At 64.6% G+C, this 14,418-nt stretch overlaps 1 protein-coding gene across 2 annotated transcripts; it reads left to right on the top strand.

The window, feature by feature from the left end:
• Window positions 1–11,486: 11,486 nt before the first annotated feature.
• Window positions 11,487–14,142, top strand: CDKN1C (cyclin dependent kinase inhibitor 1C). Of its 2 annotated transcripts, XM_070564503.1 has the most exons (4): window positions 11,487–11,887; window positions 12,073–12,701; window positions 13,228–13,362; window positions 13,453–14,142. In XM_070564503.1, the coding sequence occupies exons 2-3, from the start codon at window positions 12,083–12,085 to the stop codon at window positions 13,359–13,361; spliced, it is 753 nt and encodes a 250-aa protein (XP_070420604.1). In that variant the 5' UTR covers window positions 11,487–11,887; window positions 12,073–12,082; the 3' UTR covers window position 13,362; window positions 13,453–14,142. The 2 variants fall into 2 exon arrangements, with proteins under 2 accessions (XP_070420604.1, XP_070420603.1); XM_070564502.1 differs by lacking the exon at window positions 11,487–11,887 and having other exon boundaries at window positions 12,035–12,701.
• The last annotated feature ends 276 nt before the right edge of the window (window positions 14,143–14,418 follow it).

Below are 14,418 nucleotides of genomic sequence, written 5' to 3'. Positions count from 1 at the left end.
GTGCTTGCACGCGTGTAGGGGGAGCAGATAATACCCAGTATGTGTGATGTATAAGTAAACGACACACTGAGTGTGAGCACATGGGTTTTGCCCTGTGTGCAGTGGAGCAATTTCAGGGTTGTGAGCTTGCCTTGTGTTCTAGAAGGAGCCTTTGACACGCTGATCAGGGACCCAGGGGGTAGACCAGCACAGGGAGGCCTCTGCAGTCCCAACGGGGGTGACGTGGACTTGGATGGGAGGTGGCAGCAGAGGGTGCGAGGGGTCGGAAGAGCTGGCAGCGTGTCCTGATGGATTGGGTGCGGCCTGGGAGAGCGCCCGCAGTGTGGGACTGAGAAGGGGTGCGGGGGTGGCTCTCAAGGGAGAAGCTGCTGGTGGTCAGTGCTCACGGGCTGGAGACAGGTCAGCACAGGTGCAGGAGCCTGCGACTTGGGGCTGTGGTCTGAGCTGCATGTGGGACTCAGCATCCTCTGCATTGAGACAGCATTTAGCGCCCTGACTCCGTATGAAGTGAGTCCAGGAGTGGGCTGGCGAGGGGTCCCATGGAGAGCACGTGGAATGGCACTTATAATTCTTGTAATTCCCCGAGGGCTCGCCTCAAATGTCACACTTTCCTCTGAACAAGGTTTCCCCGCCAACAAGGTTCTGGCTGGAGTGGGACCGGGACACAGGGCGGGGTCGGATGCAGTCCCCTGACCCCGCAGCCCCGTCTCAGCCCAGGTGAGGCGGAGGTTCAGGCCAGCAGGGGCGCCTGGACCCCACAGCAGGTCTGTGCTCCACCCCTTAGGTGCGCCCCGCCCAGAGTCCTGGGTGGTCAGACTGCGGCTTGGTACACTGTCCTTGGAGTCACAACCTTGTGAGGGGCCCTCCAGCCCAGTGCAGGCCTTGGGGACCCGGCCTCAGTGTGTCAGCTCCCTCTTGGAGGCGGTCAGGTTGAGGGCCTGGGAGGGTGGGTTCAAAGTCCCTCTGCAGGTGCCACGTGAGGGGCTGGGCTGGCAGGTGCCAAGGAACCTTCAGGAACTGGAGTCCATGAATAGGTTTCTGGTTTGGAGTCTGGACAGGGGCTGCTTGGAGGAAGGGCCGGGGCTGGACATGGTCCATGGCTGGTTCTCTGGAGCTGAGCGTTGGCTCCGACCCACCCCACAGGGGTCCTGGGATAGAGGCCTTCAGGCCAGAGCACAATGGCGTTTGGGAGGAGGTGGTGCTGGCCAGCGGGCTGCTCTCCCCGCCTCCCGGGATCCAGGGGCCTCAGCATCCGGGCAGAGGGAGGGCAGCTGCCTGCTCGGGGGCAGAGGCCTGGGGTCCCAGGACGGGTGAGCGTCCACTTCTCACCCACTGAGCTCTGCTCTGTCCTGACTCAGTGCTGGGATGCGGTCCTGCCCAGCGGGCTGGGGGTCACTCACTCCAGGGGTTCCTGCTAGCAATGGCCACACCAAGAGGGATCAAGGCCTTGATGGGGAGGTGTGGCCGAGAAGGCCACTGGAGGCTGTGTCCATAGCCAGAGGCCTGCCGACTGGAGACTTGGGGCCCGCAGGTGACAGGGGGTAGTCAGGGGTGTCTGTGTCCCCTTTCTCCCACCACGGGCCGGGAGACCAGAGGAGAAGGAATCGGGGGGCCCTGCTCTTGGGAAACTCGGTCTCCATGTGGGGAGACCCTCACACAGGTGCCACCTGCCCCAGCTAGCCGGGAACTGCGGGGTTCCCAGGACGTGGGGCTCTCCGCGTGAGCACGGGGCAGCCCTAGACAAGGCGGGATGGATGGTCACCCTCCCCTCACGGGTCCCTGGAGGCCAGATAGACTCACGCGGGACCTTGACCTAGAGGAAGGAGAGGAAGACTCTGGGGCAGTGGCGGGGGGGCACTGTAAGGTCATGGGTCCCCATCCCCAGGCCCCGTCGAGGGATGCCTCGCCCTGACTTCTGTCCAAGGGCAGAAACAGCAGCTTCAAAGGAGGGGTGTCCATCCAGGGAGGCTGGAGGAGGAAGCGGTCAGCAGACCGTGGTCCGGCCTGGCAAGGGTCTCAGAGGGGGTGTGAGAGGGTGGAAGGGCGGCCTGGAATCAGGAAGAGACGGAAAGCAGAGCAGCCAAGGTGAACACCTGTTCACCAGGCTGGAGTGGGGGAGGAAACTGAGGCAGGAGAGGTGGCATGAACACACCTCTCCCCCTGTGTTCCTGGGGCCTCCGTCCCCCCAGCAGGCACGTGCCTGAGGGACCCGGAGGTTTGCAAACTCCTGTCTCTTAGGCACCTGCGTCTCCCCCAAGTACCGCCTCCTCCTCTCCCTGCCCCGCACGCCCCAGCTGGAAGGGATTGCCCATGTTCTACCCCCCACCCCACATCCAGCGTCTTCTAGAACCTTGCCCGTTGGCAACTCAGTAGAGACTTCAGAAAGAAGCCAGAAGGACTTCCAGGAAGCCAGGAGAGAAACCACAAACCCACGCACCCCCTCTTCCTCTAAGAGTCCCCCGGCCAGCCTGGATGGCGGCGGCAGGGAGCCTGGCTATCTGGTTTCTGTTGGGGGCACGACCCCGACATCTTGAGCAGCGCGAAGCAGCAGCCTGCCTTCCCTGCTCTGGGCCCTGGGCCCTGCTCAGCCCCAGGGCGCTCGATCCATCTTGCACGCCTTTTGCAAACTGAAGACGGCAGAGATGCTGGCCTCCCGCCCTGCCCCTTCCCTGCCAGGACTGGCACAGGTCATGGCTCTGAAGTCCTCGCTGGAGCCTCTCTCCTCGGGCCCCGCCTACTTCACCTCTTTCTGCCCCCGCCCACCGGCCTGGCAGCCCCTGGTGGGGAGGGCCTCCCTGAGGTCTGTTGGAAGGACAGGAGGACACGGACAAGGACACAAATCAGAGACCTCTAAGTCTAGGCCCCGATTGGACATTCGAGAAGGAAGAGATGCTCAAGGTTGTGTTGTTATCAGTGGCCGCCAGGCTAGAGGCCCAACGTCCGGCCAGAGGCAAGCTCCTGCCTCCACCTGGTCGCTGTCCTGAGTGCACGGGGAAGGCGGCTCAGCAGGGAGGCCCAGCCGCAAACCCCCAGCAGCCGGCGTGCGTCCCGGAGTCTGCGCTCATGACGGCGCCCGGCGGTTACGCATCAGGCTCTGCTGTCCGCCCCGCCAGGCTGGCATCTCTGTGACCTACCAGGCCTTGACAAGGGTCCTGTCCTCTCAAGCCTCAGTTTCCCCATCTGTGAATTGAGGACAGCACTAATCTCTTCCTCACAGGAGGATATTAAATGAGATAATTCGCACATAACGTGCAGGGCGTGGGGCTGCCTGGCACAGAGAGGGTGTGCCGCTAGCTGCAGCTGGGTACTACTAACCAGCGTCCAGCTGGAGCTGGATGGTGACCCGGCTGAGCACTGGTATACACAGCCGGGCGGATCGGGCCTGTGTCTTAGGTGAAGATAGACCCCCTCAGAGTCACGGTGATCTGCATCCCAGGGGCCCCCCTGAACCTGGGGGGTGCATTGTCCAAGCTGCTTAGTGTATAACTACCGTTTCATCCTGCCCAACAATTTATTAAGGATCCGCACAGACCGCACAGACCAGGGGCTAAGTGCCCCTGTTGGGGTCTGAGTCTCCCTGCCAGCCCACGTCCCTGGGCTCCGAGCAAATGTCCAGTCACATGCCACATGCCACATGCCACAGTGACAATGGCAGCTGGAGGGGTGGCCAGTGCTGCATTGTGCCTGCCCACCCCTCTGGGGCTGGAGGAGAGACCGATGATGGTGAGGGTGATGCCACCTCGTCAAGGAGAGGGCCACTGTGCAAGTCTCATACGGACATGGCCTCCGAGCTTAACCAGGAGCCTTGCAGATGAGAAAGAAAAGGCACAGAGAGGTTAAGCAACTTGCCCAAGGTCACACAGCCATAAGAGGCAGTCACTCTGTCTGACTCCAAAGCCCACAGGTCTGCCCCTTGGCCAGGTAGTGCCCCCACCTTGCCCACTGCCCCATTGCCCTTGCAATGTGAATGCTGCCAACATGGAGTGGCCAGAGTGGAAAGCCAGGTGGCCAACAGCAGGAATGCGGGCCCACTGGCACCGTGGGGGCACATGGGCCGTGTCCATACTCTCCTGCCCCCTCAGCAAGGGCCTGCTGCCGGCTTCCTTCCCACCTGCACTCCAGCACCATCCTCCAGACTCCTCGCGCCCTCTCCTTCCTCCCACCCCCACCCCCCAGGGCCCCAGAGCCCTCTAATCTTACCCTTCCCGGCCACGGGCCTCTGCCCTGGCCTGGGCTACAGTCATTTCCTTGCTGTCTGACTTTAGCTGCATCCTCACCTCCGTCCCGATCTCTGGCTGTGGCATCTGCATCCACCATCCAATCACAGGACCCTGGACCCCAGGGCAGAACCCTCTGGGGCTCCTCGGTGCCTTCAAGACGTGGCTGGCTCCTGGGCTGGACTCCCAGGCCCTGTGCGCTGGGCCTGCCGCCCTCTCTCAGCCCAGCTCACTCTCTGGCCACCAGCCATGATGGGCTTGGGGCCTGGGCACGGCCACCTCCCTGCCTGGGACCCCCTCCCTTCCCAGGTTCCCTCTCCTCTCCCTGATGGGAGCTCTGGCTGTACCCCACTTCTCGCCTTCAGAGCATAGAGCGCCCCAGTAGCTGTGAGGCTCAGGGCTTGTTCCTGGCTGTGGGAGGCTGGGCGGTGGACCCCAGGCTTTCCTTGGTGGCCCACAGGGTTCCCTTTGGTTGTAGGTTCATTCTGGGGGGGTGTGGGCAGCTGACGGAGATTGTGGGGACCCATCCCGTCGGGCCTGCTTTCTTGTCCTCCACGCCCCTAGCCGGGCGCTCCTGCCTGGAAGGGCTCATGTCTGCCCTGATCCCCGCCAGCACCAGCTCCCAGCCCAGAAATGCGAGTTTTTACTGGTTGGGTCACTGTTGTTGTTAGAAGCAGCAGTGTTTGATAACCGAAGGTATGTGCACGTGTGTCCAGTCGTGGTGGCCCAGGCCCTACGACAGGGGCTGGCAGGGCTGTGGGCATGATGAGGGGGCCCACATTGGCGTCAGCACTGACAGCCTGGGGGCTTTGACCAGCAGCAGGGATGCAGGGAAGGAAGGCAGAGGGCGCTGGGATGCAGGCGGGGCCGCAGGGGGGAAAAGGCGGGAAGAGGAAGGGGAGGAGTTAGGGATGGGGGGGAAGGGAAGGAGGAAGGGAGGAGGGGCTGGAGGGCAGCAGAGGGGAAGGAGGAGGGGGAAAGAGGGGGGACCTGGGGAGGGGGAGGGGAGGAGGGCCGGCCTCACCCCGGGTTTTCAGCCTCTGTGTCTCTCCCCTCTCCCCTCCCTGCTCCTTGGTCCTGGACACAGGAGAGGCCGGCCACCAAGGTGTGCGTCACAGCCCCCCACAAGCACCGAGGGGTGTTGGGGCTTGAAAATGAGCCTCTCCCCCCACAGCCCCACTGGCCGCATTGGAAAGACCCCCATCTTAGACTCGAGGAGAGTCGGGCACAGACTGCTCAGGTCGCCCACAGTGAGGAGCGAGAGAGGCGGGCTGGGAGGCCGCGGGGTGGGCGCGGCTCCGGCGATGGACGCCAGGGGGCAGCAGCCGCCCACCTTTGGGTCTCAGGGCCTGGGGATGTCGCGGAGGGAGGGGCGGCCGGGCAGGGGCTCAGCCCGCCGTCCCCCTCGGGGCTCTGTCGCGACACTGCTGCTCCCCTGGGAGCGGGAGGAGCTGGGGAAACGCGGACGCGGGCATGCAGGAGTGGGTGGAGGGGGCAGGCTCTCCTCGCTCCCTGACCGCCGGGTGGAGGGCAGGGGGCTGCCCCTCTCGTGCCGGACTTGTCGTGGGGGCCACTCAGGGACGTCACGGGACCAAGTGCCGGCCCAGTGCATGCCACCACGTAGGTGCGCAGCCACCGTGTGAGATGAGGTCTGGGCCCAGGCCCAGGAAGCCCCCGCCCGGACCTGGTGGGCCTGCGGGTCTGACCTGTGGTGCCTCTGTGACCGGAGGGCCAGGTCTCTGCGGCGAGGGAGGGCTGAGGGCGTGCGGGTAGGACCCTGAATCTCCTCCCTGGCATTTCCTGCTTCTCTGAACACCACGTGGGGGTTCCTGGGGGCAGAAGATGCCGACTCATAGGGGTCCCCACTAACTCAAGACTAGACAGGAAGTCGGGGGTCACGGTGGGCACCCTAGATTCGTCTTTCTTGCCGTTTCCCTGGCAAAGTGAGCCTCTGTGCCCCCCGGGGGACTGTCCAGGCTGTGTCCTGCAGGTGGGGAGGGGGGCGGAGGCCTGGTGGGGCTCAGAGCTGGCCGCAAAGGGTGCCTGAGGGGGGTCCCCCCATGCCGTGGGACCCCTCCCTAGCCCTGGGAGGATCTGTCCGGAGTTTAGATGACCCATGGCCCAGAGTCTCCTGGGTCAGTCAGTGGTGACATGGAAAAAGCCCCCGGGCAAGCTGGTAACACTGCTGGAGACCCCTGGGAGAAGCAGCCCCTCGGTGGGTTTTTGGAGATGGCGCACAGCTCTCCCGGCCAGGGCTGTTCTGTGTTCCTGCTGCTCCTCCCCCAGGGCCTGCCCAGTCCCTCCCCCCCATTCCCGGGCAGTGAGGACCCCTGGCCCAGACCCCGAGCACAAGGCAGTCCCTGTAATCGGAGCTTTCGACTCGCGTTGTGAGGCATGTGGACGCCTCACCGGAGGGCGGCCAGCACCTGCAGAGGACGTGCCTGGCAGCCGCCACGAGAACAGCCCGTCCTTGGGGGGCCCGGGGGCGGGGCGAGCGGAGCGCGGGAACTTGGTGCGGGAGGAACGTCCTCGCTGAGCCCAGGGCTGGGCCCCCGCCAAGTGTGTGCCGGAAAACCTCCCACCCCCCACCCCCGCGCCTCGCGCCCCCCACCCCCGCTCCCGCCGACTGTGCCTGGGGGCTGGCTAGTTAATGTGTAACTCCCCACGCCCCTCGGGGCCTGTAGGCCCCATCTGATGGAGGAGAAGGCGAGGTTCAGAGGGGCAGCGGCCTCCGGGGGGGGCGGGGGTTGGGGGTGCTCTCCCAGGCCAGTCCAGAGCCTTGTTGAAGGACCACTGGTGGGTCACACGGCTTGAGGCCAAGGGGGTGGCCCTTCCAACACCGTGGGCACCCTGGCACGCTGGGGAGTTGGATGGGGCAGTGAGGGCTCTGCCCTGGTGGGGCTCAAGGTGGACGGGCCAAGACTTGCACAAAGGAAGGCAGCCGGGGCTGGGCAGGAGCTTGGTCACCACCCCTGGTGGAATGCACCCGAAGGGTCAGCCATCCCTGGGCAGGGCTGTACCCCCCACAGATGCCCACTAGCACTTCAGGACCCTTGACTTCTTTCCTCTCCTGCTTTTTTGCCCACGAGCTCCTCACAGAAGTCTCGCGGAGGGTCTCAGGGCTGGGTGCAAGGCACAGATCTGCTGCCACTGAGCACTGGGTGATCTTGGGCAGGTTGCTTAACTTCTCTGAGCCTCAGGCTCCTCCCTTGCAAAATGGGCATCAAAACACCTCCCTTTGCAGGTTCTGAAAGGCCTAAATGAGGCAAGGAGCCCAGGCCGGGTGCGGGGCAGACTCAAGGAAGCTGGGGCTGTCAGCGTTTGTAACGTCCCTGTGCCCTCCTCCGAAGGGGCACTGCCCTGGAGAGCAGTCACAGAGGCCGCTGGGAGGGGGACAGACACAGACACCCCTTGCAGGGTCCCTGGGATCACTGCTGGGGGTGGACCCCCGGCAACAGACCGCCCCAGTGGGCTTCCAGAAGCAGCTACGTGGGGCTCTGGGGGAGAATGGAGGTTTGGGGCAGCTGGAGGGTTCTGGTGCGGACGTCAGCCGCCAGGGGGCAGCATGTGGCCACGACAGCGCTTCCCGCGCCTGGCGGCTTCGCCACGCACTCGGGCAAGTGTGTCCCCCCTCCAAGCCTCAGCCTGTCCAAGCGTAGGAGCCCACGAGGTCTCCCCACAGCTGGGACTTGCGGGGAGAAGCCAGCCCCGCGAGGGCTGGGGCACGAGATTAAGTGGCCGAGCCACTGTGAGCTGCAGCAAGGTCTTTATCTTCCCGGACCTCCGTTTCCTCCTGTAGAAAATGCCCACCATGCCATATACGTGCGTCAGGGTAAGGCGTGTCTGTAACAGACAGCCCCCCATATTCTTAGCGGCTCAAGACACAGCCAAAGTTTCTCACTCCCCTCACAGTGCAGAGGGCGCTGGTGGGGCTGGTGGTTCCACTCCGTGTGGTCATTCGGAGGCTCTCCTGTCCCCGGGGGCGGGGGGGGTCTCTCCCTGGACCCCACATCTGGCCAGCAGAGGGGGGAGTGTGGAGAGAGGGGAGAAGGATTCCTAGGTTGGTTTTGCCAGGCCCACCGGCCTGGAAGTGGTGCAGAGCATGTGTCCCCACCTTTGTGGCTGCAAAGGGCTGGGAACGCGGTGTGTGCTCAGAGGGAAAGGAGGGGGTCTGGGGACCGCGCTGCTCCTCCACTGTCTCTCGCTTCTCTTTTGGACAGGCTAAGAATTACCGAGATGTACATGCAAGATGCCAGCAGGGGCCTGGGAGGCTGGGTGCTTATGAGCTCCCCCAAACAGGCTCCCCCACTCCCACGCAGGCAGGATCTGGGGTGCTGGAGCAGCCCGTGAGCCTTTCCTTGCCGGTCCTTGGGGGCCAGGACCCCTCCCGGGTTGCTTCTGCTGTCTGCAGCAGCACAGAGAACAAACATTGTTCCTCGTTTCCTTTCTTCCTTGGGATAGAATTTTAATTACAGAAGTCGAGCTGGGTTGTTGTGCCCGGAGAGAGGTTTGCTGGCTCTGGGGCCCCTTGCGGTGGAGGACTGGGCCTCAGCCTCCCAGCCCCCAGCCTGCCTGGGCCGTCCTCCCCCAGGGCTGTGCTTGGCTCCGGTGGAGGAACCCACCCCCACTCCTGGGACCAGCAGGTTCAGGAAGCCGGTGGGTACCATCCTTAATCAAATTCAGGGTCACACACTCAGAGAAGGTCACCTCCCTGCCCTAATGAGGCGGAGAGAGAGGGCCCCACGGCCCCTGGAGAAATGAAGTGGGAGGCCCAGATAGAAACCAAAGGAGAAAGCCAGGCAGCTGGAGGAGGGTCGGTCCGAACCCCGCTCCCTCCCTGCTGAGTGGCCCTGGCAGCCTCTGCACGTGCTCTCTCTTTCTCTCAGTCTCTTTCTCTCAGTCTCCGTTCCTTTCTCTGTAAAACAGGGGAGGCCCAGCAAGGGAATGCACGAAAACCTGTGCAGTGCTCCACAACCGCCAGTGACGACGCGTGTATGACATGCCACTCCGAGGCAGAACTCAGCGTCACATGCTGTTGGGCTGGTCACTGTGGGGGCCCTGGGACCCCACTGGTCTCAACTAGCTGGCACCCATGCGAGTGTCCAGTGGGTACCAAAGGCAGGGAGAAACCCTGGACTGTGCTGGGGAGGGTGGGGTCCCATGGGGGCCGGGAACAGGGCCAGCTCCTGCTCATTTATCAAGCACTCACTAGGTCCCCTGCCCTTAGGGGACCCAGGACATATCAGGGGGCAGTCCCTGCCAGCAAGGAGAGCATGGGCTCCCCTGGGTGTCCAGAGCAGGGCTGGGGCTGGGTGGGCTCCTTCTCTGCCTGCCCTCCCACAAGGCTATGGCCAGAGCATGCTCACCTCTCGGGAAATCCTGGGGCCCACATGGTTCCACATTTTGTGGTCACTGCCTGTGTACAATGTTTCTGGGGAGGATAGTGTAGCCATGGCCCCAGGGCCTGGCATGGCCCTGCCTCCTTCTAACCCCAGGCCAGGTGATATGAGCCCTGCCCAAGGGGTCCATGGGGTGTGGGGAGCTTTCGTCAGCTTCTCTTTATATTCCTCAAGATAAAAAATTGTAGCATCCATGCTTGTGGGAGGTTTGGAATACAGTGTACAGAAAAGAATAAAGAAGTCAACACGAACCATCGCCTTTGGTCCTGCTACCAAGAGCTAAGAGTGGCACCCGCTCTGTCCCTCACCTGGGTTGATACCCTATGCTGTTCACCCCTCTCACTACAAACCTCGCCTCCTGGACTCAGGAGACCTCCTCCAGGACACATCTGCTTGTTATTACAGCGTCCCATCCCTGGGGTGTCCGGGAACCCTCCTGACCCTGTGGTTGGGGTTGGCTTGGCCTTACCTCATCTTTCTTGCTGGGCTCGTGGGCTCATGTGGGACAGGGGCTGAGAGCTCAGGGTTCCACTGGACCCTCCAACAGGTGCCTGGCAGCCCCCTGTCCCCCTGGCCTCGGGCGGCTCCTAGCTTGTGGAGGGGGCTGGAGGCATTTCCTAGGCTTCCAGCCCCATGACTGGCTGGGCTAAAGGAAAAGCAGCAGAAAGTAACGGTCTCCCGTGGTGGTCTGGCCTGGCCGGGAGGAGAGACCTGGGGCTGTACCAGGGAGTGCCGTGTGGGGGTGAGGCGCCTGGGCCCTGCAGATCGCCTGCTTTCCGGGGTGGCCTCCCCGTCCCTGACACCTGCCATAGAGCCCTCTGGCTTGCATGCCCTGTCCTTCTTAGGGGTGTCCGTCCCCAACAACCAACATTTATTGGGCACAACTGAGTGGGTGGGGGCCTTCCAGGATGCAGGAGAGAGGTACGCCTCCCACCGCAGTTAGAGCCAGGCCGCCCCTCACTCTCCTCCCCTCCCAACCTGGTGGGTCTCTATGACCAGGGACAGGCTGGCCCGGAGGATCAGCATATCCAGTCAAGGCCCTAGTCTAGGTGGGGCCAGGCTCACTCCAGTGGAGAAACCTCTCGGGCCCTGTCCAATACCCCATCCAACACAAGAGCCACCAGCCAGCCTGGGCACTCAGAGCCCCCCCTGTTGTGGCCGCAGCCTGGAGTGGCCTGGCTCACCTGGTCAGTGATACCATAGGCACAGCCCAGGATGGGCTCAGCCTGTTTCCCCTCCACTGGGCAGGGTTGGGCAGGCCCCAAGAGCTTGAAGCTCCAGACACGGGCTCCAGGGGGCTGAGGGCCGGCTCTCAAGGTGTCTGCCGCTTCGCAACTTCATTCTTTGGGGAGAGTGGAGCTGACCCTCCCTCCTCCTGGTCCCTCTCTCCCCACTCGAAGGCCTTAGGGCCAGCAGGTGTGTTAGAGCTCCAGGTGCGCGGAACCCTGCCAGGGACACGAGCTCCGGGCGCAGAAGGCCGCGCGGGGGCAGCCAAAGACCCCGTCTCGCTGCAGCCAGGGACGAGCCCGCCGTGGCGGGTTAAAGCCCCATCAGCGGGCGAGGGAGAACCAACGCCGAGCGCGGGTGGCGAGGCTGGGCGCCTCCGGGGGACAAATCGGGCCTGGCCGGACACCGGGCCTGCTGGGGACTGTCGCCCGCCGCGCCGACGAGGGCGCGCCGGCCGATGGGGGCGCCCGCGCTGCGGCCGCCGCCGCCGCCGCCGCCGCCGCCGCACAGCCCCCGCCTGCAGACAAAGGAGCCGGCGGGGGGCGGGAGCGGGGGGGATGGGGCGAGGGGGCGGGGCGCCGCGGTGTCACGTTACCGCCCGCAGCGCCCCTTTAACTCCGGCCCCGCCCCGCTCGCCGCCCCCTTCCCCGCTACTGCGCGCGGCCCGCGCCCCGCCAATCGGCCCGCGCGCCCCGCCTGCCCTCTGGTGTGTGTGCGCGCGGCCAATGGGCGGTGCGCGGGGGCCAGGCCGCCGAGGGCGGGGGCAGCGCGGCGTCCGCCAATCGCCGCGGTGTTGTTGAAACTGAAAATACTACATTATGCTAATCGCGGCGGGGCCCGCGCGCGGGGGGGGGGGGGGGTGGGACCCTCGCGTATAAAGGGGCGCGCGAGGACTGGGCGTTCCACAGGCCAAGTGCTCTGTGCTTGGTGCGTGCCAGCCAGGGCTGCGACCAAGCAGACGAGGACAGGCACTGAGGGGGCGCGGCCGTCGGCCGGACGACACAGCGAGCGAGAGGCAGGAGCAATCCACAGCCGGACAACCAGGTAGCCGCCGTTCCCGCCCTCCCGCCGCGTCCCTTTGCAAATGCAGATTCCGGCTCCGCGGGGTCTCACTTGCGCCCGGCCTCCGCCCTCCTCTCCTCCCTTCCTCCTCCTCCTCTCCCTCTCCTCTTCTCTCCCGCGGCCCGGGCCCGCGAGCCCCCGGCCATGTCCGACGTGTGTCTCCGCAGCGCATTGGCAATGGAGCGCCTGGTCGCCCGCCGCACCTATCCCCTGTTCGCGCGCACCAGCGCCTGCCGCAGCCTCTTCGGGCCCGTGGACCACGAGGAGCTGAGCCGCGAGCTGCGGATCCGCCTGGCCGAGCTGAGTGCCGAGGACCAGCGCCGCTGGGACTACAACTTCCAGCAGGACATGCCACTGCGCGGCCCCGGACGCCTGCAGTGGACCGAGGTGGACAGCGACTCCGTGCCCGCCTTCTACCGCGAGACGGTGCAGGTGGGGCGCTGTCGCCTGCTCCTGGCGCCCCGGCCCCGCCCGGACGGTGCGGCTAATAGCCCGCCCCCCGGGCCGCCGGCCGATGAGCCCCTCGACGGCCTCGGGGAGGCGCCGGAGCCGCCGTCCAGCGGTGCGGCCGTGGCGCCCACCCCGGCCCCAGCCGTAGGGCCGCAGGAGAGCGATGAGGAGGAGGCAATCCCGCCGCCGCGCAGCCAGGAGCCCCTTGCCGAGCCGCTGCACTCAGGGATTTCGGGGCGCCCCGCGCCGGGCACTGCCGCCGCGGCCGCCACCGCCGCTGCCGCTGCCACCACCGCAGCCGCCGGAGGCGCCGCGATGAAGAAGCTGCCCGGGCCTCTCATCTCCGGTGAGTCCCGCGCGGCCCCGCCCCAGCCCTGCCCGGCCCTGCTTTGTCCGGCCGGCCGGGCTCCCCGGCTCGCGGGGGCCTCACTTGGTCCCCGCCTCCTCCCGTGGCATTAAAGGGCCCGCAGCGCGCAGGGCGCGGCTGCGCCCGCACCCGGTCCCCGCCCTGTTGTCGTACTCTAGAGCGGCTCGCACGGGAGGGATGGGAGGGAGCGCTCTGGCCCCCTCGGAGCGCGATCCTCGCCCCGGCCACTGGAGCCCCTCCCCGGGCGCGGCTGGGCGCGGCGATCGCGGCGAGGAGGGGGTTAAGCGCGGCGGCAGCCCCGGGGGGCTTGGCCGCGGGACAAGGGGAAATGCTTACACAGCACATTGCGCGGCGACGTAAACAAAGCTGACCCGCCGCGGACCTCGGCGCGGGCGGGGACGGCGCCCCCACCCCGGCCGGCCAGCCGCCCGCGCCCCCTCCCGGCCCCCTCTTGGGTTCCCCGGCCGGCCCCGCCCTGACCCGCTGCGCGCGCTGTCGCCCGCAGATTTCTTCGCGAAGCGCAAGAGACCTGCGCCCGACGCCAAGGCGTCCAACGAGGTCCCCGCGGGATGTGCCGCGGCTGGGGCCGCTCCGACCGTCGGCTCGGCGGAGCAAACCCCGCGCAAGCGGCTGCGGTGAGGTGAGCGCAGCGGGACGGGCGGGCGGGGGCCGCCCGGCGGGGTCTTCGCGGTCACTGTCTTCCTCTCGCTCACGAGTCTCTCTCCCGCAGCCTCACGGCCAAAGAGCCTCGAGGGAGCCCGCTGAGCAGCGGACAGGAGAGGAGCTCTGGGCCTCGGCTGGGACCGTCCATGTAGCAGCAACCGGCGGCAGCTGCCAACGGAGCAGCGTTCGGTTTTTTTAAAGTTTGAAAACTGTGCAATGTATTAATAACGTCTTTTATATCTAAATGTATTCTGCACGAGGAGTACACTGGTCCCAAGGTGTAAAGCTTTAAGAGTCATTTATATAAAATGTTTAATCTCTGCTGAAACAGTGCAAAAAAATGAAAAAAGAAAAAAAAAAGGAAAAAAGAAAAAAACCTGTATATTTGTACAAAAAGTTTTTAAAGTTATACTAACTTATATTTTCTATTTATGTCGAGGCGTGGGCCGCTCTGCCACGCCATAGCTCGGTTATTGGTTATGCCAAAGGCACATCATACCATCTGGTTATCGACAAATGTAAATTTATTTTTCTAGAAGATTCTGGGGAATAGGGGGTCGCTCACAAGCTGTAGCTGCCGTACAAGCCCATCTAGCTTGCAGTCTCTTCGCGCTTTCGCTGTCTCTTTTATTATTATGACTATTTTAAACTTGAAGACAAATCTGTTAAAATGGTTCCTGAGCCGTCTGCACCACTGCCCCGGCTCCTCGTCCGCCGGGTTCTAAATAAAGAGGCCGAAAAAAAATGCTGCATCTCAGCTCCGTGTGTGCTTGTACTGCCTCCAGCTTTCCTCTCCGGCACCCCCAGAAGTTAGGGAGATAGATAGGACACACAACACACGGGGCAGCCCGGCTAGTTTCTAGGTTGTCCGCCCCAAAGGGAGCGAGACTTTCTCCTGGCAGGGCTGGCTTACGCCCACCTGCTGCAGGACCCCCAGTTTAGGGATGAGCGGCCCCGCCCTCGACCTGCGCCTGTCGCCCCCGACTCGCCACGTGCGAGCGGGCCCCTGCGCCGAGCCCCCGAGCCCGGGATC

The sequence above is a fragment of the Equus przewalskii genome, chromosome 11, assembly GCF_037783145.1.
Source record: "Equus przewalskii isolate Varuska chromosome 11, EquPr2, whole genome shotgun sequence".
Classification (NCBI taxonomy): domain Eukaryota; kingdom Metazoa; phylum Chordata; class Mammalia; order Perissodactyla; family Equidae; genus Equus; species Equus przewalskii.
Note: the sequence above shows the minus strand (reverse complement) of the source record. Positions and strands in the feature narration are given on the sequence as shown.

Coding starts and splice junctions, on each gene's coding strand:
- CDKN1C (XM_070564502.1), top strand. CDS start 12,050: ATGTCCGACGTGTGTCTCCGCAGCGCATTGGCAATGGAGCGCCTGGTC. Junction 12,702..13,227: donor GCCCGGGCCTCTCATCTCCG/GTGAGTCCCGCG, acceptor TGTCGCCCGCAG/ATTTCTTCGCGAAGCGCAAG.